The 25,393-nt window shown below is 40.8% G+C and overlaps 1 protein-coding gene across 1 annotated transcript in view; it reads left to right on the top strand.

Moving 5' to 3' along the window:
- The window catches only part of ADAMTSL1 (ADAMTS like 1), a 346,871-nt gene that overhangs the window by 286,348 nt on the left and 35,130 nt on the right, over nt 1–25,393 (top strand). The window contains exons 17-21 of the mRNA XM_035895578.1: nt 6,046–6,256; nt 12,652–12,831; nt 14,692–14,845; nt 16,178–17,318; nt 22,983–23,110. Of these exons, the coding sequence (XP_035751471.1) occupies nt 6,046–6,256; nt 12,652–12,831; nt 14,692–14,845; nt 16,178–17,318; nt 22,983–23,110 (1,814 nt within the window). The remainder of the gene's footprint in view (nt 1–6,045; nt 6,257–12,651; nt 12,832–14,691; nt 14,846–16,177; nt 17,319–22,982; nt 23,111–25,393) is intronic.

The following is a 25,393-nucleotide window of genomic DNA, read 5'->3' as shown; positions in this document are numbered from 1 at the left end:
ATTTAAGACCTGATGTTGAGGATGCTGACTCAACCCAAGATAAATCTGCTAAAGGGGCCTCAAGAAAGTCTTTCGTACCTATGAAACAGGAAGATTTGCCACAAACACAGCTCTGGATCGGTAACAGAAAAGGAAGGGAGGAGATATATGGGCTCCGAGTAGACTTCTCAGTCAGTAGGGTCCAATGGAAGGATGCACAGGTTGACAGAGGACACGGGGAAGCCAGTATTGACGTAGTATGTGATTTACTTAGTCTGTTGCATGTGCATATACACAGCTGCCACCCAGCCCTAGTGCACTAAGGAACGCCTGTATTCAGGCAGGTGTCAGACGTTAAGCAAGACGCTTCCAGGCAAACCTCTCTCCACACTGATGAATGTTTATTTTAGAAATAAGAAGAGTTCTTTTGTATCACTTTCATATGGTTTAACCACATAAAAATGACAATAATTTCATTTTTTTAGAAATAGTCTGGGAGGTCTTTGTGTAGAAGGGTGTTTACTTTTCCTGTGCAGTGTTCAATTTTCTTGGCAGTGCTTGAAGGGATTCTGTCATGATGAAATCATATATCTCTAGAAAATATTCTTTACTTATAACACCTAACAGCTTAGAAAGCTTTGGTTTTTACCATATATACTGTGCATATAGGGACTAATCCAAAGCTGTTGGCTCCATAGTGCTTTGGCTCAAGACTACACGTTTTTCAAGTTCTACCCACATCATTTACTTTTTCCAGAGTAACTATGGGGGTGAGAGACTGCTTTGTTCTGAAGGCTCGTGGCTCCACTGGGGCAACAACTCTAATTCTAGCAGCTTTTCCTGCCATGAATAACTACTTACTAGCTGGTGCCACTCTCAGGTCTACCTAGCTCACAGAATTATTATGTGGGCTCCAGTAGCAATGGAGGGACATTTCAAAACTGAGACAACAATGCATTGTTGCCTCTGTTGCTATTCATAACATGCTAATGCCTAGAGGCTCCTGTCAAGCTGAGAGTCCCATTGTACAAGGCAATAGATAAAGACAGAGTAAGAGATCATCCCCGCTGTAGGACCACAACCTAAGCAGCATGGACGAAGCTCAAGAGAAAAAAAGTACTGTTGCAATTTTGTAAATGTGAAGTTGAGATACATGTGGGAGAAGAGTATGATGCAGCCCGGCACTTGAGTTTTCCCATTGGACTCAGAGGGTATATTCACATACTCACAGGCTAGCCCATGTTTCAGCAGTTCTGGTCTCAGTCACCTCTGGAGTTTGGTGAAGAGCCAGGAACAGGGTCCTGCTTCCTTGTTCCTTCAGTTCTTCACCTGAATTGCTTGGGCAGGATATGACATTGATACTCTTTGTTCTGTCACAAGAAAAAAGGCAAGTTCATTTCTCATTAAAATCAAAAGTGTAAAAGTATTTAGAAGTTCATGCTCATGTTGTGTGTTAGAAGGTTTTTTCTTTTCCTTTTAAACAACTTAAAATGTCCTGGTTATATATTAGTTGAATATATGGACACTCACAAAACTTGAAACTCATTGAAGCATAACATGATAAAGTTTAGTTCAGGGTTCATAGGCAAGATTTTTGTTAACTATGTCAAGATAATTTCCCTTATTAGAAATAGCACGGTTAAGTTGTTTTTGGAGAGCATCTCTAACATTTTTAGACTTATATTAATGATACAGAATAATTGTGCTGTGATTGAGATCAAGATTCTTGGATTATTTGGCCTTTTTTGGCAACTGGAGCTTCACAATTGTTCTCTTTCTTTTATTCAAGGGAGCTGTAAATATTCACATTTTAAAATATACTGACCATGATTAGTAGTGAAAACTGCTTGTTTACCTGAAGTTAAGCACATGCATAAGCACTGCTTAGTCAAGCCTAGTTTATTTAATGAGAATGTTCCAGAAAATTACAGTTTCTTATAGGCCCTTTAGACATTATAATTTTAATTCATAAATCTAATAGTATAGTACAGATTATTAGTCTAATTCATAATATGAATTGACTGTTAGGTTTCCTAACCAGTGTTTTTTTGTTCATAAAATCTGCCCATTACTCATTCACTTTGTTAATTTATACTTCCTTGAAATGCAAGGAATTTAGTGCTCCAGTTTGTTGGGTTTTTCATGACTTTATGTCCAGTTTTTAGACTACACCCTTATCATTGTGTATAAGAAAACCTAAAGGAAAACCATTGCCTTGAGCAGTCAGATCAGGTTCACTGCTTAGTTTGCCTATCTTCATGTACATTGTATATCTCCACATACATACTTCACCAACTCTAAAATAAAGTAGCCTGCTGGAAGCAGGAGATTGTTAATTTGAAAAGTGAAAATTTTCTGTAATCAGTTTTGTATCTCAAATTTGTGATGATACTTGAAATAAGCTGTATTTTGGGACCACACTCTGGTCCCTGTACATTTCCAGTGGAACCTTGTTTTCACTTATATCCATTTGAGAAACATGCATATATATGTATTTTAATACATGCATCGCTAATATACACGTATCCATTTCAACACATCCAGCCCTGTGAATTGCCTTTTTCCTGTTATATTCCTCACTGTTAGCCATCTCTAAATGTCTCTGTGGTTTTGTATTAATACATTTTTCCTTCAATCAGTTCAAATATTCAATGTATCATATATATGTTAGCCTCTGCAGAGAATAAAAACCTTTTGAATTCTGTTTTTTTTATGAAGTACAGTAGTTGAAATATTTTTAAAGTCCAGTTTGTGCTTAAATACATAACCACTATTTAGGTATTTAGGAGATGGAGACAGAAAATTGATGAACCTATAAGAGTTAGGACAAGCCAGGGGTTTAGGGACACAGGTGTGCCAAAGTCCTGCTCTAAAGAAAAGGCTAAAAAGACATTGTTTCTCTGTTGCTATGTATTAGTATAGCTTTGAGCACTAGTGGAGGAGAAAAAAGGAGGGATAAAAAGAACGTTTCAGACCAAAACCATGCAATCGCTTCACCGAGCTCTGGGAAGCAATGCAGAAAGTACCAGACCAGTGGCTGGGCTATAAACTAGCAAGTAGGCAGATCTGTCCTCAAGTCTGTACCTTAACAGCACCCACGGTCAGCTCACTAAGATGTCGGTTCCACTTGCTAAGGTTCCCTTAACTTGACCCTGTAACTACCATATTCCCCTTTTTAAGTATAGGATTATTTCCTACTTGAATTCTAATTCTGGTATTGTGGCATCCATGTAGAACATGATGGCATTATTCTTTTTTATATGCCATACGCATGGGAAGAGTCGGTTCAGTATGGCCAAAACACCCAAAAGAAATGAGGCAGAGGAATGCACAGATAAGGACCATATGAAATAAGACAGGAGTTATTTCAGTTAGCATCACATAACACTCTACAGTAAGGGTAAAACTGTGTTACTACAGAAAAGCAGTATTTTTTTGAAAAAATAGGGTTATTATCTCCAACAGTACAAGCAGTTTAAAAACTAAATTGTAAATTTAGTAGGATAGTATTAGTTTGAAGTGTTGCAAGCATCTTTAGCTGTTATAAAATAATTCTACAGCCCTGTAATTCTGCTCTATAAGGCTATCACTGACATTCTCTGTGGTTTTTAGGATTTTGAAGTTCTGCCAATCATATATATCATTTATGGTTTTTGTTACTTGCACATCCCTACTCCACTTTGCACGTCTCTGCTCTACTTTACATTCTTTAATTTGTATCTACAAAAGGCTGTAAAAGTCACTGGGGACAATGAAAGTATAAAGGTAAGAGAGAATTTGACCTCCTATTTCCTGAGCACCTCTAAGGAATCTCCTGTTTAAAGCAGCTGGAAAGAGTTGTGAACAAACCGATGTTACGGGCAGGGCAACAGATGCAACCTGCAACAGAGATTTCAAACACTGGAAAAACAAATCCTTTCTCTTTACTGAAACACAGCAGTTCTTTCTGGAAGAAGAAACAGACACCCTGTTCTGCAGAAGCCAAGATATCCAAAGAGTTTATGTGGCCTGCTAGCCACTGAGATGAGAACTGCCAACAGAAACATTGTGCGCTTGTACCAATAACAAACAATGAGTTGCTGGAGGCAACAGCTATTACCATCGCTTGATAAAAGAAGCTCTGGCAACTAACCATGTATCAAAATAGATCCTGAAATAAGAAAATGCCTTCTTTTCAGCACCTACTCAAATATCTTATTTTAGATTGTGCCAAAACTGAAGGGTAGCTGATATCCACATTAATTCTGACTGACAATTTTATGGGAAAATCTGGGAAGACCTCTCCCCCAAGATCATTCATATGGAGAACATACTCCAGATTAGTTTAACTGGCTGCCAGATGTCACTCTTATTCCACTGCTAAATAGTTCCCGGTACACATATCAAGCTTTAGTGGCCTTCAGTGTATTACAGCCTGGAAAGTGACCATGGCAACTTCTAACTCAGTATACAAAATTCATTCATTGCTAGAAAGGGTTAAATGCATTTTTGTAATTGCTATCAGCAGAACCAAGGCTGGTGTCTACAAGCAAACTACAGTGTCATTAGTGCTTATGGTGATGCTCAGGACATACCCTGTGCTGTCATAAAATCATGGAATCTCATCAGCAGATGGAGCACAGAAGGAGAGCAATGTGGTTTTTTGGTCCATCAGCATTATCATCTAGGGGCAAAAAAATATTTCTTATCTACTAGCTGTTTCAATTTGTTATGGGCATTACTGAGAGGGAGGGAAAAATGCTTCAAAAAACTTTATAAAATAAATAGAGAAGTAAGAATTGTTCTGTGACTATAGGGCGGCACAACCTTGGAATGATTATTTCCATAATGTGTTTACTAACATGATGTGTTTTAAACACACTGAGCAGTTTCCACTGACTGCTGGTGTCAGGCTGTCAAAGTGTTTTTCCTCTGCTTCTTCCACAAATTCTGCTTCCTGCTGCTGACATGTTTCGTAACTTTCCTTCATTGTCTGCCTCCATCCTGCTTGGGCCCTGAGGGTGTCTTTCTTCATAATCAGTCTCTTTAGTTTCTCCCCAGCTTTGCTTTCTTCAAGGGCGGGTTCTCTGAGCTTTCCTTGTCCTAAATGTTTAATTTACTCCCCCAGCAATCAGTTTCAATAACATCATACAAGAAAGGGAGCTATTCTTCAGGACTAGAAAAAGTGGCAGTATCTGGCTCTCATACTTTCATTTTGGATGTGGGAGTATGTCCAAGTCAGCGCAGTGTTTTGCGTAAAGTTGATGGGAAGATTATTTTCTTATATTCTCATTCTCAATATAGGACTTTTTTGTCTACACATTTCTGCATATCTCTGCAGTGCCTTCTAGTAGAGTACAAGAGTAAAGGACCTAATATTTTAAGCAATTTTCTCTGGCTGACAGAATTAGGGGTTGTATTCAGTACAGCTTAAACAGCAGAAATCTGGTTTTAATGAGGTGAACACTGAAATACAGTCATCAGCAATCCTGTTGATGCAAGATTTACATATCTAGTGCAGAGAAGGGCTGGCTCAGTGACAGGTGTTCACCCAAGTGTTGAAGAGGATCTCCCTGCTCTCCCATTGTATCTCTCAAGGCCTTAGCACTCCCTACCTTCACAACAAGGAAAAGTCAGTCAGCAGCACCACAACTGGTTCTTCTGGAAGAAATTCCTGCTCCGCAATTCGCCGATACATTCCTTTGATGGACTTTGCTAATATCTTGATTTTTTTTCATTAAAGACAGAAAAAAAACCCAGCTAATTAAATCCACTCAGTCTTGAAATGCACTTGCCAGGCTCCTGCACACCAAAAGCTTTTAATTCAAGGCACAAAACTGTTCCTATGGTATTTCAGGAGTCCCAAAGACTTGAAGTCCAAGAGCTTTTCACAAGAACTGAAAGTGCAAAGGAACAGTATATATTCTTCTTAGCCTCATCCTGCAGCTACAAGAAGGATGAAAGTGATCAGAGAAGGAGAATTCCCTTTCATTTACTGCTTCTTTGCTCCGTCTGTCATTATAAAAAGAGAAAAATTTAGGTGACTTTATTCTGTGCTTAAGGTTTTCTCTCCTGACCCCTTCACAGATGGGAGATTGGGAAATGGAGCACCTGCAGTCTTACCTGCGGAGTTGGATTGCAGACACGAGATGTCTTCTGTTCTCATCTCCTATCAAGAGAGACTAATGAGACTGTGATTTTGGCAGATGAATTGTGCTATAAACCTAAGCCATCCCTCGTGCAAGCCTGTAATCGCTTTGACTGCCCACCTTCCTGGTATCCTACAGAATGGCAAGAGGTAAGAATGTATGTGTAATCTCATTTTATGACTGCTAAAAGTAGTCATTACATGCATTATCGATGCATCATTTTGCTTTAGTTCATAAAGAGGATTCATTAATCATTCTGATGAGCCATAAAATAATTAAAAATTGTGCCTTTTTGCTCTTTAAAAATATGCATCAACTTTTTCAGAGGTAAATAATGACTATACCTACTTCTAATGCTATACATTCTAGACAAATATATCTGGAATATGACGGTCAGCTGCAGGGAGTGGATTTGGGTTAGCAATGCCAAGGTTTCTAGGAATACAAAGCTATAAGGATCAAGAAGAAGAGAATCTCTAAAGCATGTTGGGTATTCCATATATTCTTAAACAGTAATTTAGTTTAGGACAAGAAACACTCCTTGTCTTTCAGAGTCACAAATGAGTGTTAGGCACTTCTCTTTGGTAGATGGATGTCTTATTACACTAATGCTGAAAATTGCTGTCTACACAATGGAACTGTACAAGGCTTTCTGTCTTTGGAAAGCAACCCAAAATGAGTTTATTTGCTGCCATCTGGTTGCAAATGGAAACTCTTGTGCAATTCAAAAGACTTAAGATGCTTCTGTTGAATAAAACACTGCAGAGGAAGAAAGGATCCTGCCCTGTTGTCAAGAGTAAAGGAAAACTTTGCTGTGTGGTGGAGGTGCAAGCTAAAGGCCTGTCTAAATCTTCACTTTTGATGGGTGCAGGGATTCATTCCTTCCTGAGAAAACTATGACCACTTGGCACAGTGCTTGCATATGCCCACCTAGTCTCCATCTATAAAATCTGCTCTTTACTTAATATCCAGGGAGATGTTAATGTACTCACCTAATGAAGCTGATAAGTCTATGAAGCTGTAATTCATGGGAGAGCTCTGGGTTTGGGCAGCCATCCCAATAACAAAACTTTATGCCAGCCTGACATTCTGTTAAAGCTAGATAACTACCTTATGGCATTAGTCCTATGTTTAAAACAATTCAGTGATATTTCATGCTTTAATTTGTCTACTGATATTCACATAGACATATTTTCTTAGTTGTCCTTTTGAATATTTCTAGGCTATAGTAATGTACAAATGTTATATTTGTAAATAGCAAATAGTATTCTACTAGCACATAACATAATAAAGTCAAGCATTTCAAAGTTAGGATATGCTAGAAGGAGTGCCTATGCTTGTTAAAATCCTGTAATTGGCCACAGCCCTTACAGAAAACAATTTTCTGTAACTTTACTTGAACAGTCAGAAAAGGCTTACATTACAGCATGCTAAAAAATTTACTTTCTGCTAACAGTCGCCATTAGCTATAGGCCACCCTATAATGGTAGCAAAATAGTTTCCGCTAGAGCAATTTCCAAACAGATTTTTTTTGAGTTTTCAACATCTTAGTCAACAGTGTAAACACGTGTATTTCTGCCTGTCTAAAGTAATGTTTTTGCCATTCCTGTATCTGCTCAGGGGCTCTCAAATACGCTGTCTTTTTGAAAGGTGTAGCAGATCTTAGGGAGGAGGGAGCTCGGTTAAGATTAAAGGCTTTTAACAAGCATATTAATCAGGAAATAAATCAAACTGCTCAGTTCACACCTTTTATGTTAGCTGCTGCCTTCTCTGGGCTGGCTGGAGAGAGAACCTGTGCTGCAGTTCATTGCTGCAGCTTAGCTAAGGTCACGTTATAGTTCTTCTGTGCTTACTTCCACAAGTTTTGCAGGCTGGCCAGCTGTGTACATAGCTCCTCACTACATGGGCTTTCCTGTGCTTACCTTTCACCAAGAAAAAACAGTATAAAAAATGTACTTCTCTACCTACTGTCATCTGCGTCCGTTTAGATGGGTATAGTGCAAGAAAAAAAAGCCTAATCCATTAAAATGAATTTTCATCTTCTCATTTTTTAAAGACATCTGTCTTCCCTCTTTGCACCACCAACTCTGTGCAGTTATTTCCACCCTGTGGGAAAGCCAGGCCTCTCAGTTCAGTCTCATGCAGGTTTCCTGTGGATGACCTCCATGTGAAAACCTGCATCATCAGGCCAGTGCATTGCACTTAGGGATTATTACAGCTGTTGGCTCCTGGGATGTGCAAGGGAAAAGACCATCTGGACAGGTAGTGAGTGGTTGAGACATGTCTTGGAGGTGAGCTCCAACGGTGCAGCAGAGCTGCCGTGGAGCCTTCCAGTAGAAGAAATCCTGCAGTAGGATTTTTTCCCTTGCATTAAGGTACCACAACAGCTCCCCTCTCCCCAGATCCCTGAGAGGGTTCCCCACATATGGGGAGATGGAGGCCCATGCCGGAAGGTGCCTTCCTTACCATAAGGAAGGTCCTTTAGAGCTTCACTGATGCTAGAGGGTAACATCTGTTCTCCACACAGCCTGGTTTTAAGCCATTCCTTTGGTCTCATCTGTGGAGTTTGTCGTGCTTTTCAGAGCACACTCTCACAATAGTTTCAAGCAAACAAACAAACAAAAGATTTAAACTGCAATGAGCAAAGTTTTCTTTTCTAAGCCCTTTTATGCTTGTTGAGGAAGGGCTGTCTGAATTAAATGTCATTAGAAGCCCCAGTGTTCCTGGCAGATAAACACATGATAATTATCAGTGTTGTAACATTCCAAGCGATGTTTTAAATATCTCTTTACAGATTCAAGACTATTTATTTTTAAATGGTCTGTTTCTTAGCCAAATCCATTAGGATGTTTATCTTGTTTTCAGTAGTGTGCTTCTCAAGGAAAGTGGATATGAGCTTTCATTTTTACAAGGCTCTATAAATATCTGTGGACCTCAAATGGGAGACATCCATTAGTAAATCTTCATCCTCCTTTGTTTTATTACTGAATAAGTGCCATAGTCTCAGTCCCAGCATTCTTTTTTAGCTGCTTGGTGCTATCCTTGCTCCAAAGATAATTAGAACAATGACTTGACAACAGAGTCAACATGGGAAAACTGGTAACATTTTCAGATCTTTTCCTAGCAATTTTTCTCCATATTGTAAATAACTCTTTTCTAAATCTTCACATTTCAGGCCTTAGAAAACACCTGAAAAACCTGCTGAGAGAAAAATGTTTACTCCCTTTACCTTAAGGTAGAGTCATAGCAGAGAATTCATTTTTAAGCATAAGGCCAAAACTTGTACTGCTGTAGTCCCACCACCTTGAGCAGAGGGCTGCGCAAAATTAAACCATCTGGGAGAGCTGAGAGGTAGGACAATTCCTTCCTCAACTGTACCTGTAAGGAGGACTGACTGCAAAAATTACATCCTTTCAAAAATTCAGCTACTGCCCCAAACCACTAACAGTTACAATGCTGAGTGACAGTTGCCTAGCCCTGTATTTTTCATTAATGACTACCTTTTTACCACAAGTTTGAGAGGAGACCAGCTTCCCTGCCTCCTAAACAGTGGAAATGGTGGGTTTGCCCGAACCCCGTTCATTGTATGCATGTGCATAGATGCTCATAGGCATGTGCTGAGGCAAAGAGGCGGCCTGCTTCCCTTCTCTGCTTTCAGTGGTAACCATCAATTCTTTCTGTTAATTACCATTCACAGCTTGTTGTATCTGCAGAACAGATACAAAAGCAATGGCTGCTGTGAGGGAGGCCAAGGCCACAGTTCTACCAGCAGTTAGGGATGACATGTGCCAGCACTTCTACCAAGGGAGAAAATAGCTGCTGCGGCGATCTCTTTCTTGCCCTTATATCTCCAGAAGTGCTGTCTAATCATGCAATGGTCCTGGTTAAAGCTAGCCAGAAATATAATTAGATTAACCTAGATTAATTTTCCATTCTGGTTCCCTATGCAGTCACACAAATACTTACACCAGCATATGGGAAAAGGCAGCGCAAACCCAGGAACGACTGGCTGGCAGAATTGGGTGTATAGGTTGTCTTCTTTGATCTCAGCCTTGCCTCATGTTTGCTTAAGCTAATTGTTGAACTAGGCATGATCAGGCAGCAATGTGGGGAGATGCCACTCTGGAAGTTGGTACCCTGTCAAAGTCCCAGATCCCCTGTAAAGGAATGTCAGAGGATATTGGGCTTGGCTCTGCTCAGAAGCTGTGGGAAGGAGGAATATCAGGAGACATAGCTCAGCCAGGCACACTTTACCTGCTTGGGTGGGTGAGGTGAAGCCACCCTGTGATACAAGCGCCTTTCTGACAACAATGCTGTGAGATCTTTCTGAACAGCAGAGAGAGAGAGCACGTTATTCAGATGGGATATGTCTGAATAAGGATCCTCTAAAAACTACTGTTTATTGCCTGTAAATAGAAGCAGATGTTGTTGTCATTGATTACCTCCTTTCTTGGAAAAATGTGAGGGCTGGAAGCTTCCACTAGAGAAAAATCAGCAAAGACCCCAGGGTAGTGAAGGCTCCAGAGGTGAAATAAAGGTACAGGCACAGCTCCAGTGCAGTAATCCAGGACTGTCCTAGCAGAGCATGGTTGCGGACAAGGAGGAATGTCATTACTGTGTTTGGTGCTCTCTGCCACTTAGCAGTAGAGTTTGGGTAGCAAGTTACTCTTCACAGGACAAAGCTATGTAAGTGACTGATGGGCAAGAAGCAAGAAAAGATCTGTTTTGTCTTGCTCTTTCATCTGGTAGTGATGGAAGGGCAGAGAGACTTCCTCAGATTTGACTGATTGACAGAAGGAACATGCTTTTGTTGTATTCATACAGTGCCTAACCCTTTTTGGCTCTGCTATACAAGGACAGTCCTTAGGCAATCTTGAAATAATACTTTTAATCATATTTTTCTTGATTTACTCTCTCCTCAGGAATGAATTGTCCTTGAATGAAAGGTTGATAAATGTTTTCTTTTGTTGAAAACTAAAGTATTGGTTTACTTGTTTAATTTTTTGGAAGCCTTTGAGCTTTGTAGCATTCTAAGTAGGGCAAAAGCTATTTTTACTCATTAGAGAGCAAACCAAACTGAATATAAATATGTCTTTCTGCACTTCCTTTCTGTCTTTCAAGGAAAATATATGTCCTAAATAATTAGACTAGCATTAAAGATTATGCAGCTCTCTCCATCTAAGAGAGAAGGGCCTTTCATGACTGCAAGATTTTCTAAAACAGTCCCTTTTTAACTGCTTGAGTATAAGTTTTAATACTTCTTCGTATGGTTTTCTGCTTCTCAGGCATAATTCCCATGTTGCAAGCTACTCCTGGTCATGTCAATGTAGTGCAAGCTCCCCCTTCTTTGCTAGGAAGAGGGAGAAAAGGAGTAGAGCTGGCTGGACTGAGCAGAAGAACAGGGAGCCTGTTACTAGCCTCAGGAAAAAGATCCCCAGGAAAAAAGGGCTGAGCAACCAAGTTTACAAAAAATATTCAGGAAAGAGATTAAATCTGCTTGTTCACAATTTCCTGCCCCTCTTGGGTAGAAAATGGATGCAGAGAGGGATATTTACATTAAAGAGAGAAGGGAGGTATGTTCTCTGGATATTAATCATCCCAATTTACTTTGACTCAAACCTTCCTCCTTACCTCTTGGAAAGAGTACACATTGCTGTCATGACAGCCATAAATATAAAAGGGCTGCATGGGTATTTAATGGTTTATTATACTAATCTTATAAACCAATTACTGAGACTAACAGCGGACTGCAGCTGATATACAGCTTTCATGTGAATTAAAAATCAGAGAAATGCCATAATGCAAGAAGTCTTCAAGGACAGGTATTCTGGGCTGGACAGTTAAGTTTAGAGCTGCACTAGCAATAGACCTCATGCAATTCAGAAACAAGAAATGAGAAAATTACAAGAGGAATAAAAAGTAAAGAGGTAAACTGGGGAAATTGTTATTTATCACACTCTCAAATTTCCATTTGTTTCTCTTGCTAATATAGACCTTTTTTTAACAAGCTAAATTTGAATATTTAGTTCAAGCTAACTATTTACTTCATTGCTGATGTTACCTAATATGTATAATCAGATCCTGGAAATGGAGGTCTTGAATTACCTACTGCTGGAGAAGGCTTTTCCACTCTTGCTGGCACTGTCAGTAGCACAGTCAGAGTTCAGGCAGAGACAGTAGGATGTAGATCCTCCACATCATGTGCAAGTGTTTTATTTTCCAGTTGGTGGTTATCGGAAAGGACAACTTTTCCACCTCCATACTGCAGTTCTGACCCATTGTTTCTGCGTCTTTTGAACAAACACCTGAAAACAGAATATTTCAGAAATACTGAATATTAGCAAAATAAGATGCTTCCACTGTCAAAACAATTTTGACATTTTTAAAAGAAGTCTGCTTTGAAGTTCTGAATTATTTTTTTTAATATATTTTCTATTCAGCCAAAACTGACTGTTAATTTCTGCCTCAAATTCACAAGTAATTTTTGCTGCAAGTTGCCATGGTGCAAGTGTGATGTAAGGTGGCTGACTCTCATCTCTCACAGTGTTCGCAGACCTGTGGTGGTGGTGTCCAGAAGCGAAATACTCTTTGTAAGCAGCGCCTGGCAGATGGAAGCTTGTTAGAGCTGCCAGAAACCTTCTGCTCCACGCCAAGGCCATTTACCCAAAAAGGCTGCAAAAATGAGGATTGTCCCAATGAATGGCTTCTCTCCGACTGGACACAGGTATGTTATTTGTATGCATGAGTATTGTGCTGTTCTTGGCAATGAAGTTCCTCGGGATAATGGCTCAGACTGCACAAAGCATGTTATTCCCGGTTTTGTCCTGTAATCTGTCCTTATCATCCTGGTAGGGAATGTGATCACTAGCTAAATGTTCCTCTTTGGAGATTGCCTCCACAGATGGGCGGCTAAGCCCAGCCAAAGCATTAAGACCTGGCATAAACACAAGCCATCCTCAAAACAATAAATCCTGCCTCTGTCCATGCCTGTGCTCAAGTTCACCCAAGGCATCAATGAAGAGTAATCTTTACTCCCCCAAGCTAAATGCTTTTTCTTCCCAAAGCCTGGCTGTTCTGATGTCAACAGTCTTTTCCTCTTAGGACCACTCCAACCTTTGCCTCTGATGCAGAGAAGCGAAGGGAGGGGTTCCTGCAGTCTGCTGTGGGCACATCATTACAGACACCAAGCTTCTTTCATGCTAGACACTGCTTTTGTGGTGTTAGCTAGCTACTTACTTCCTTCACTTTAGGAATGAGAAAACAAACTCACTCTACTGAAGTCTCTTGCAATTCCCCTGGCTCCCATTCTGGGCCCATATGGCTTAAGAAAAATTCGTATTTACGACAGTATAACTGAAAATATAATTTGAGCTTTTAATGCCAGTAAGCATGAAAATCTTTCTCCATCTTGTGATCACTGCCACCACTCTCCCAGTTTTCTTTCATGAAAGGAGGTGGAAATTGTCTTTTGTGAAAGAAACACCAGTCACCTCACAGAGCTGTCCCACCTGCACCCTTCGTATGTTGATCTATCTTGACATTTTACTCAAATAAGTGGATGTTCTCATGAAGTCTGCTGCCAGGAGATGCACAGCCATTCCAGCAGTGAAGGCAGTAATTCTATTCCCAGTCTGTCCTCTTTCACAAGAAGTTGCTACATGGTTTATGTTGACATCCATACAACTCGCAGTTCTGCATTTTGGCACTTACTAAAACAAAACCTGACTGTACTCTCTCCTCCCCATTTCACTTGAAGGCTGCCATGTTTTTGCCCTTCTTACCCTTAGTGAGTGTTCTCCCTCTCCCTTCGCCTCCAGTTCCCATTGCAACATGTGAACCTACATGTAACAGAAATGCATGTGTATCTTTGTGCAGTGCTCAGCCCACTTTCCAGCACCTTTACAGACTGCTGCCTGGGTCCCAGTACAATGGAACTGCCTGTATTCTCACTTTCTGTGATGCTGTATACATAAATATGAAATAAAATAGGCATGCTGAATTCCACCAAACAATGCCCACCTGTGCATCGAGCACAGTCTGGTATTAGAGGGTTTATTCTCTTTTGTGTAAGCCATGTGTGGTAGCCACCAAGCTGAGGTAACTCATTGGTACCTGAAACACTCATCCATTTATTATTTCTAATAGATCTGCAACAGTAAAGCTGAAAGATTAAGCATAGGCCACATTTTAGCAGAACAGTATGTGCCTGTGAAGTGCAGCTCAATGTGGTCTGCTCTTGGCTATGAGCAAGAGTTTTTCCAGCCAGCAGATACAGCCATACAGAAACAAAGTGCAAAGACAAGCTTTGTACTGTAGGACAGTACCATTAAAACAAGGGACACAATCTGACAGAAAAAAAGTGCTAAAGGGTGTGTGGGAATATTCAAAGCCTCAAAGGACAGAAAATACCTGATATTTCATCTCCCTGATGTGCCTGCACTGTTGGTAACTGAATGGCCAGGTGCTGCTTTGCTTTATCCCACTACGATATTTTGAAATCTGGGGGGGGGGGGAGGAGGGTGACAAGAAGCACCTCTTTGCTTTTAACACACCTTGCTGCTAATGTTTCTTGTTCTGTTCCTAGTGTTCAGTGAGCTGTGGAGAGGGCACCCAAAGTCGCAATGCGATTTGCAGAAAGATGCTGAACACCGGGGGTTCTGTCATCATCAATTCCTCACTGTGCCCACCTTTGCCATTCTCATCCTTGGTCAGGCCCTGTGCGCTAGGCACCTGTGAAAGTAAGTGGAAATGATGCTTGGGAGTGTCTGGGGGAAGGAAGCTTGGATGTCCGTCACTAAGAAATCCATGCTGTCACCTGCTCCATAACCTTCTCTTGTGCTAGCGTGACTCGGTCTTGCAGAGTGGCTTCTGCTGCTGCCTTTTCTGTCTGTGAACAAGTATGCTTTGTTTAGCAGTAAGGCAAGTCAGTGGATGAGAGCTATTAATTTTACTGTTGGAGCTGCGTCTGAGCCAATGTGCTGGAAGGGAGTTACTAGTTTCTGGAAGAACTGGCTCAAAATTCTGACCCAGATCTAGATCTAAATTTCACAACTGGAATGTAGAGGCTCAGAGATGCAGCACAGGGGCCTGAGGGCAGCTGCAAATAAGCTCTCTGATAGAATAGCTGCAAAGAAAATGGTTGGTAAAGGATTTTGTTGAAGGTAATTTAAAAACATATTATTTCATTATGTCACTCAGAACCTTCTATGACCTGGTATCTCTAATGAACCATGCAACATAAGTTAGATATATTTTATGTTGGTATTTCATATTGATATTTCATGCATTCGTTATTGCCCTTCACAAGAGCAGCAATCTCCCTCTATGCCCTTCCTTCGCTTGCAGTAAGCCAACTGGATATGCCAAAGTTCAAAAGTCAGCCTAGCCTCAGCTTAAAGCCGACTATGAACTCTGAAACTGCTAAATGTTGGGTATGTCAGGGAGAAAAGAAGATCTGACATTCAGAACCAAAGCCAAATGCCAAATGTTACATGGCATTTACTAGTAATATACCTATGCTCAATTATTTAGTGCTGTATAACAAAGATTTCTGTCATAGAGATCTGAAAGCTGGAAGGACACACTGAACTAGTGCTCTTTAATAGTATTTACCATGTTTTTAAGCCTAATCTAGACAGGTTTGTTCTGTTCAACGTTACTCCCTGAGGTAGCAGCACTTTCACTCTTCCTTACTACTGTGAGCTGCAAGGTCATGTTGCCTTTGAGGGTTTGGATGGTAAACACTTGTCTTTTCAATGTATTTATTAAGCAACAATCTTCATTTAAATACTTTAACAAGCAGAACTACATTTCCACTCAAGTTTTCTCCTTCCCATAAAGCTTTTGTCCCTGGCTCTTTGGTTTCTGCATGTACCCTGGGTGTGACTACTTTTGCATTTCTAAAGTGCGCCTTGTTATTTCTCCTATTTTGATTGCTCCAACTTAATGTTCAGCAGCTGGTAGCCAGTTTCTCCCATTACTGTCTAATGGGTCAAATGCTGCCAGCACCTAAGTAAACTGCTTGATTTTTTTAATGGTATCACATACTAATAGTATTAATGATATTTCAGGGCACAACAGGCCAGCTCATAAGCAAAGCCCCCATATTATGGCCATAAAGAAAGTTTACATCCAGACAAGGAAGCAAAAGAAGCTACACTTTATTGTGGGTGGGTATGCCTACCTGCTGCCCAAAACCTCTGTTATTCTCCGATGCCCCACAAGGAGGTTCCGGAAATCCATGATCACTTGGGAGAAGGACAACAAGAGGCTCGTCAGCTCAGCTCACATCACCATTGCACCCTACGGGTACATGAAAATCCATCGTTTGAAGCCTTCAGACACTGGGACATACACCTGCACAGCAGGGCCAGCCCGGGAGCATTTTGTTATTAAACTAATTGGAAGCAACAAGAAGATCATTCCTGGGCAGCCAACTAGTATGAGGGAGGAAGAGGCCATAAGAAAGGCCAGCTTGAATGAAGCCTTGCAAACACAGGGGAAACACATAAATGGGATTCTCTTCAATGGGAGCAAGGCTGAAAAGAGAGGGCACCCTGCTGACCCCAGCAGCTGGTATGACGATATTGTCTCAAGGCTGCTACAGCACAGGGGCTGGCCAGGGGAAAATCTGGAGTCCTGGGAAGCCCAGGAGTCCACAGAGAGAAATGCATCCTCAGAGGAGGACCAGAGCCGGGAGTATAGCCTCCCATTTACTATGGTCACAGAGCAGAAACGCTTGGATGATATCATAAGGAACTTGTCTCAACAGCCTGAGGAGCTTAAAGATGTCTACACTGAGCAGCTTGTTGTGCAGCTGGCTCACGAGGTTTTCAGGAGCCACTCAGAGCACCAGGAATCTGTCCTCAAAACATCAAGGCGAAGAGCAGATTCAACCTCGGTGGAGTACCCTCTCCACAGACATGTTTCTGGATTTACCAGTTCCCTGAGGACATCATCTGCTGAAGCATTTCTTCCCACCCATGTAGACCTGGCAAATGGCTTGCACAGACCTCACCAAAAGCCTGCTATCCTCCGAAAGATTTCAGCAGCACAACAGCTTTCTGCTTCAGAGGTTGTTACCCACCTGGGACAGACAGTAGTCCTAGCCAGTGGCACGCTGAGTGTGCTGCTTCACTGCGAAGCAGTGGGAAACCCAAAGCCCACCATCAGCTGGGCTAAGAATGGAGAGGAGGTGAAATACAATGATAGGTAAAATATATTATTTAACTTTAAAGAAAATAATTGATATTTTGACTCTTCTGTTTTCCTGTTTTACTGCCTGTCAGTCCCATGGACAAAACCATATTTTGCTGTAGTCTGATTTCATAACAGAAAGAAGGGTAAACATGTGTGAAGTGGTTAACAGGGCACTGTAGCTCTTCAGCAAGGTCTGGATGCTGGGTCAGTCTGGTGTGGCAGAGCTTTACTTCTGTTTCAGTAAGTAAAAAGAGTTTGTAAAGTACCAAAGGAGGTAAGTGGCCAATGCAGTCAACAGAGCACTCCACATCTGGAGACTGGGGAGCCTTAGTGATTTTCCCATCTGAAGGTGGAGGTTTCCGCTATGAAGATTGATTTTGAGGTATGAAGATTGATTATTGATTATTACTATTATCCCTTGTTGGACATATGAATTGCATTTCTCACAATGCTCCAGCAGGGTCTGTCTGACATGGTTGTGGTAGCAGAAGATGGAGGAAGTGAGGCTTCTGCCCTCCACACATGCATCTGTGTGTAAAACTGCCCCAGAATAAACCTCAGGGGGTATTAAAATCACCATTCCCTGTGTATGTTCTGATAGAGGCTGGGAGCTGTGGAACCATACTTCACAGCTATTTGCAACTATACTGTCATTTCAACACACTGAACTCTAAGCATTAGTCTTCTGAGCTGGTGCATCCTCATCTGTTGAAACTCAGATGTAGCCTGAGAACTTGAGTAACAAAATGCTTTTATCAGTGTACCATAGAAATTATGCTTTTTTTCCTTCAGGTAGCTTTACCTGCTTATCACTCCATGTTATTCATTCGTGTGCAAGAGCGTGCTAAAAGATATTATTTTCAGTACTAATTATAAGTTTAACTGTGTTGATAGCATACATTTTTCTCATCTGTATACTTGAGACTTTATGTTTTGGTCCTGTTCTGTGAGAAAGTGGTATATAAGGGATAGGCAGGGATTGTAAGAGGCAGCTACATCAACCAACATGGTGCAACAAAGCAGTCCAGAGACCTGCTACAAGCTCTTTCTGCATAAGACCCTGACCTCAGTTAAGACATCTGAATTTAGTCATAAGGTCAGCTTGGGAAATCAGAAAAGGTGGAGTCAAGGCAAAAATTAATTTCCAGTGTGTTGCCTGTGGATCATCCAGTAAAGTCTTAGGTTAGGTAAATTGCTCCTTTTGCATAGTTATACAATTAATTTATTAGCTCCTTTCTCACCTTGGCAACCGAATCACCCCAAAATCATTTTTTTCTCTAATGTGCTGAATTTCCTGGTTCTCATCTCTCTCTGGGTCCAAAGGCTAGTAAATATATCAGGCTTCACCAAAAATCGGTAACTTTTGCGGGGGGAGGAGATACTAAGAGCAAGAATGTATCTCTTGTGGAAATCACATGCAGTCTTAATCAAGACTTGGGCCTGTAGTATCCCTTTATTTGGCCATATTCCTGTAAAAATATCTTCATGGCCCCCCAAAACTTTTGTATATAGATTTTCATTGCCAGTAGTTACATCCTGTTGGAATTGTGCCATTAAGGGATTTTTTTTTCTCCACTTGAAATAACTGTGATTTCTGTGGTGCGCTTGAAAGGGAATGGAGGTTACATAAAGTCCATGTGTGGGTAATGCTGGACACTACACTCATGAGAAGATTACAAGTTTATCTCACACCATATTAGCAGCCATGGTGTAGCAACATGCAGATTCATTGAGCTAACAGTAAAACAGTTTTATCATTTCTGAAATTTTAGTTTGGATTTTTTTTTCAAATTTTGCAGCGCCTTTCAACCTTTTTTTTTTTTTCCCCGCTCAGTTTGGCTGAAACATTATTAAATACTGTGTTGTATTTCTGGATTATCAGGCAACTACCTGTCCTCAAAATTTCTATCTGAAAGACTCAGGGAAGTACACTGTATTTGCCAGTTAGTAGTGTTATTCATTGACAACTCTTCCTTAAAGGTTGAGACAGTTTCCACATTATGAACTTCCTTCTGTACTAATCACTTACGATTCCTCCAGGTTGGTGGGTAGGGGAGGAAATGAGCAGTGCTCTGGGCTTCAGGGGTAGTCAACATCTGTAACTTTGGAATTAATGGAAGTTTAGAAATCATGGTGCATATAAAAATCAAGTTGTGGATGTTTTGCTGGGTTCTTAACAGCAGTATTCTGGTTTTGGCTCAGAATGCTCTTTCTGGCTGCCAGTCAGCTGTGTAAATGAAAGCCGCAATTTAAGCAGTCTCACAGTGTACTGCTGTAAACTGCAAGGCCATCTGCATGCAATGGTGTTTGGTATGCTTCAGCTGTCTTTCAGCTCTTCAGCTTGTTGTCTTCATACTTTGCAAGCCACTGAATGGAAAAAAGAAACCAATTTTCCAGCCCACCTCTGCCTTAATGGGAATAAGAAACTATATAAGTGGACCTTCCTGTACCAGTATCAGAGAGACACTTTTGGTGAGGAAGGTCGAGGGTTGTGCTGAAGTGCCTCAGCTCATGCCCTAGTAGACTATACTGAGATTCCGGTTGTATCTGGTTTGTATTGTGATTTTTAGAGTATAGGCTGCTGGTTTGAGGTTGGGTGATAGTTATCCATATAGTGCATTACCAAATACTGAGATAAAGGCACTTATTTTCATGCACCATGGCCTTGGATTTTGTCTGGACCGGTGATGTAGCAATGAATGGCTCTATTCCCATCACCTCCTTCCATGAGCTGTGCCATCCACCTAGAAGTATTTATGACTCCTACTCCATAGCTCCACTTGCAAAAATTAATTAATTCTTTAGCTTTAGTCTAGGTACTGTCAGAAAAAGATATAACACAGGCCCCCAGAAAGTGTTGGTTTTCAGTTACTCAATAGAATGAAAACATGACACAAAAAGCTGCAGCAGCCGAAAATATCTGTGTGGTTCCAGTAAAAGATCCTTGACTTGAGTGCATAATTAACACGAGCGTCCATCCCTTCTCCTAAGGTTGAAGTGTCAGGTTAACACCAGCGTGGGTTCTGAGTGCAGTTTCAAAGCCTGCTAGTATCTATACTAAAGTGTGGAGACTTCCATCAATGACAGAAAATGTTTTATTTCAAAGACAATTCAGATTAACTTCCTTAGGAATCAATTTTATGAGTGAAAATTCTTTGAGGGATTTATGCATCGTTAGTAAGCCTTCCAAGTGTGCTGTGATTTCCATCACTGGGAGCCTGTTGGTACTTGATAATTCAACTTTTCTAAAACAGAAATGTATTTTATAAGTGGACATGAAGCAGAATGTAAACAGTAGGTGATACAGTTAGGTGTTTGCAAGGTACCATCTGAATTAGTCACTGGTATAGGTCCTGTAAAATACTTTTTTGTCTTGGAGGCAATGCAGTGTGGAGCAACCAAGATGAGACTGATTAAACATTAAGCTGTATTATTTTATGTCCATAAACGAGATTCTGAAGACATGCTGCTGGCAGAAAGAATTGCTACAGCTGGTATTTTTTCACCACTGACAAGCAACCCAATACCCAACAAAAATAGCAATCTATGAGCAAAACAGGGAATCCAGCCAAAGTCATTCCATACAAAGAGGGATAATAAAAGATCTGCTTTCAAGAAAAGCAGCTATGCCAAATAGTGACACACAAATAAAAGGAAGAATTACCAAAAAGTAAAGGTCATTAGCTTTATTTCTAGGGAAGGACATTAAAACTTGGGTTGATCAAATAGGAAGACTGAGCTGCATTGGAGTTTATTTTTTTTAAAGGCAGTTATCTACCTGGCCTACTCCTAAAAATATTTGGATCTTGAGGTGACTTAAACTGACAAAGAGAGATTTACATGCACAGAGCTGACTAGCAACAAACAAATATGATCCCTTGTTTTTTACAAGGTGCAATATTAAGCAAGCTCTTTCCTCAACCTGAAGGTGACAGAAATATTTGTAAAAACTTTTTTTAGGGCGTTGTAGATGTTAGTTTGATGTAGGACTGACCAATCAGCCTACACACTACATTTACACACATGGAGGCAGAACACATACAACTTTTAACTGTTAAATGCTAGCGTAATTTGGAACAAATTCTGGAGCTCTAATTAATTTCATGTAGAGATTGAACAAGTCAGTGTTAAACTAAAAAATTTACATGTGAGATACTGAGGCATGCTAACACTAGTTTTGTAAGTAAAGAAATTTGTTAGTTGCTGGCACTGTTAGCAGTGGCTAACTAGAAGTCTGCCCTGTTTATGAGTAAGTGGTAAGAAAGAAAAGATCCTTGAAAGCAGACGTGAGGAGGGATTCTTTCAACCATTGGGGTTTTTTTTCTGTGCAAGCAAAAATGCAATTTAAAAATGATTAATGTTTGTTTAGCAAATGTACATTTTTCTAGGTACTTGCAAAACTTGGTTGAAAAAAGGTAGCTCTTTCCTTTTATTAATAATAATTATTATTATTACTCAAAAAAAAAGGTTAAAAAATAATTTTAACTCTGGATTTTTTCCTATAGTAGATTTTGATGGGTGGCCCTAATCTGGTTTGTTTTAGAGATCTACCACCCACAGTGTTGTGCAAGATCAAGTATCTACCGCTTTTTGGTCCATGAGACAACACTTTTCATTGGGGGTTTGGGAGTGGAAAGAAACTCATCAATTCCAGGATCTGTGAGCAGACTTTTACTGCATGTGTTTTACAGGCGCATCCCTCCCCCACTTTCACCCTTGTCACTGTCAATCACAGCCTCAACTAAGAGTTTAGGTACAACAGCTGCTGAAATTTGCTGATAAGAAAAGTAAACTTATCATTAGGTTTTATCAACAGTTTCAGCTAAAAAATTAAGACAATAAGAGAAAGGAGCAATAATCATGAAATACACTGTGCTGAAAATAAGGGAACAAAAGCATTGACAAGAGCCCATGGACTGAATTCTTGCTTATAGGTGTAGGTCATGACCCGATGGAGTTATACCACCGCAAAACCAGGCTGTGAAAAGCAGCAGTTCGTGAGAGCTCTAAGGCCATATTCATCCCATTTAGCCATGGACAGTACACTGGGATCATCGTGGGCTCCTCTTACTAGCAGAGGAGGGTAACAGTCAGTTCAGCCCAGGGAGGAGCTGAGTATTCCCCTCTGTCTTCACTGACTATCAGGGGAAAAAGGAGATTGCTGATTTTGTGCAAACTGCCCAGTAACCAAAAAATTTGGAGCCTGTTTCAGGCTTTGCCCCTAGGCCTGTGGTTCACTTCACTTCTTTCTGCCTAGCTTCAGCAGGTTTCATGATTTTTCCCTTGCAATAATTTAGTTTTTTCTTTACTATTGCTACTCCTACTTTGCAGAAGTGGGAGACAGGGAGGGTAGGGAACACATTCCACATCATACACGAAGTGACAGAGCAGAGGAGGAGGTTTCACAAACCGTGGGCAGATGTCCTAAGTACTCAGAAATCTTTCTCTAATACACATATCAACAGTAGAAGAACTGGGAATGAGACTAAAATTTAATTTAAGTAATCATAGCTCACAATCTCAATATAAGACTTTAAATTTCTTAAGAGAAATTTAAATAGAACCTACAGGCCTGAACTGTAAAAAAATTACCTAAACCTGAAAAAATCCTAGTAAATGGATTCACGCTCACACAAACGAAGAGACTATTACATCTTCCTTTCTGCTTTACTCCAGGATGCTACTTCAGCCTGATGACTCCTTGCAGATTCTAGCACCCGTGGAAGCTGATGTGGGTTTCTATGCTTGCAATGCCTCCAATGCCCTGGGATCTGACTCTGTCTCCATTGCTGTCACCCTAGCAGGTAATAGTTCATTCTCTGTGATTGCAGGATGGTCCCTGACACTTGTGTGATTCTGGACAGAAATTGTTTGGAACAGATGGCTGTGGATGTTGGGTGGGCAAGGCAGGTTGTTGTGGTGTAATTCGGCAGGCAGCTGAACACCAGTCAGCTACTCGCTCACTCCCCCGTGCTCAGTGGGATGGGGGAGAGAATTGGGAAAAAAAGGTAAAACCTGTGGGTTGAGATAAAACAGCAGAGAGAAAAAAGTAATAACAATAAATAATAATAGTAGGATATACAGAATATAAAAAACAAGTGATGTGCAATGCAATTGCTCACCACCCACTGACTGGTGCCCAGCCCACCCCTGATGCCCCGCTGACCCCCAGCCAACTCCCCCCAGTTTATGTACTGAGCACGACATCATATGGTCTGGAATAGCCCTTTGACCAGTTGGTGTCAGCTGCCCTGGCTGTGCCCCCTCCCAGCTTCTCGTGCACCTGACAGAGCAGGGGAAGCTGAAAAAAAAAGGTCCTTGACTAGTCTAAGCACTGTTTAGCAAGAACTAAAACATCAGTGTGTTATCAACATTCTTGCCGTACTAAATCCAAAACACAGCACTATTTCAGCTGCTAGGAAGGAAATTAGCTCAATCCCAGCCAAAATTAGGACATGGGTCAACAGAGGTACACTGGTAAAAACACAGGGTGTGAACTCTGGCAAAAACTGAGGCATAGTTCAACTTTCACAGATAGTTCATGAGATTTGTGGATTTCTGCAGGAGATCAATGCTTTTTCTCACTTGCTGCATCTGACATGCTCTCAAGACATTGCTGCTCATCCTGGCTACTCACAGACTATATGGGCAGTGGAGTCCAAGCCTCCCAATTTGTGCCCTTCATTTTAAACCTGTTGCTGATCTCTTCAAGTCTAACAGACTGATTGAAGGATTTATTCAGATGTACATTAGGCAAGCTGAAGAGCTAACCCCTTGCAGGATCAAGCCCTGTATCATATTTGATCCATTGTGGCACAAGTATGGCTGACACTGTTTCAATTGCTGGCAAATGGAGGTTCACAAAAAATTAACTCCTGTGTTTATATTTCTCTAGTAACGGTTGAGTTCTAAAGCAGACTAAATATCCTTTGTTAGTTTAGATTTCAGTTCTGAAGAAAACTCACCCAAATAAGAGCCAAGGGAAATGGTTGGTAGTGCATGAATCCAGGCTGACGACCACGTCAGGTCTAGTAGAAGGACAGAGCAGCAAACATGAATGAGGAGCTGTTGGGTAAGATGAAGGGACAGAATAGACAGCTAAGGACTGTGATGAGGCAGAGAGGTCTTAGAGAAGGAGGATTCTATTTATCACAAAGGCAAAAGGAAGCACATTAGGAACGCTACAAAGCTTATTGATTTTTCAGACCTCTCTGTTTCACTGCTCCAGAATGTGCAAGGCATTTGGAGGCCTCCAGTGTGTGGGCAGTGACCATCAGCTGCCAATATATCCATGTATGATTAGAGGAAGGAATAGCTGTTGATGAGCTTGAGTTTTTTAGACCAAACAGAGAATTTCAGGTAAGAGGAGCATAAAGGAAAACTAATAATGCAGCCATGGCCAGCAATGAAACTCTGATGATCAGTAAGCCAACTGGAAAGTGACCTTGTCTGTCCCTTAGAAGGAGAGCAGCTGAATCGCCCAGGGTAGAAAAGGAAGGTCTGCATCAGAACTCCATATCACCTGTAGGCAAAACCAGAGACTGATCCTTTTTACACTACTGCAGATCAGGAATATCTTTGCGGACTCCCATGCAGTGTTTTGTAAGGAGCAACTCCACAGTAGACCTCTTGTGTTGCACGAGCAAGAAGCTGAACATGAAGCTAAAAAATCGTCAGTCACAACTGCTATGCTGTCCATATTGCTCCAGTGAGTCTAAAAGCCATGGTCTATTGTACAACGTAATTTGCGGAGACAATTTTGTGTGAAACTATAGACAAATAAACTAAGCATTAGGTATATGTGTCGCACAGGAAAGCTATTAGCTTTTTGATTATAATTAATTATCAAGGCTTTAGTTTAACCTTTTTAGATGAATTAACATTCATACATCCCAGACTCAAGCTCAACTCTGCTTAAGAAGTGGTATACGTTTCCATCTCATATCCAAGGCAAAGAGCTGAACATCTTATAAAATGAGACCATAAATATCAAAATGAGATACTGAGCAGTTTTTGGAACAAAGCAACAACATTTTTGGCATACTGGAAGTACTTTCTCAAAAAAAACTGGAAAGCTGAGACCACCT

The sequence above is a fragment of the Egretta garzetta genome, unplaced genomic scaffold (genome assembly GCF_000687185.1).
Source record: "Egretta garzetta isolate BGI_Z169 unplaced genomic scaffold, ASM68718v1 scaffold175, whole genome shotgun sequence".
NCBI classification, from domain to species: domain Eukaryota; kingdom Metazoa; phylum Chordata; class Aves; order Pelecaniformes; family Ardeidae; genus Egretta; species Egretta garzetta.
This window is presented reverse-complemented; position numbering and strand designations above follow the sequence as displayed.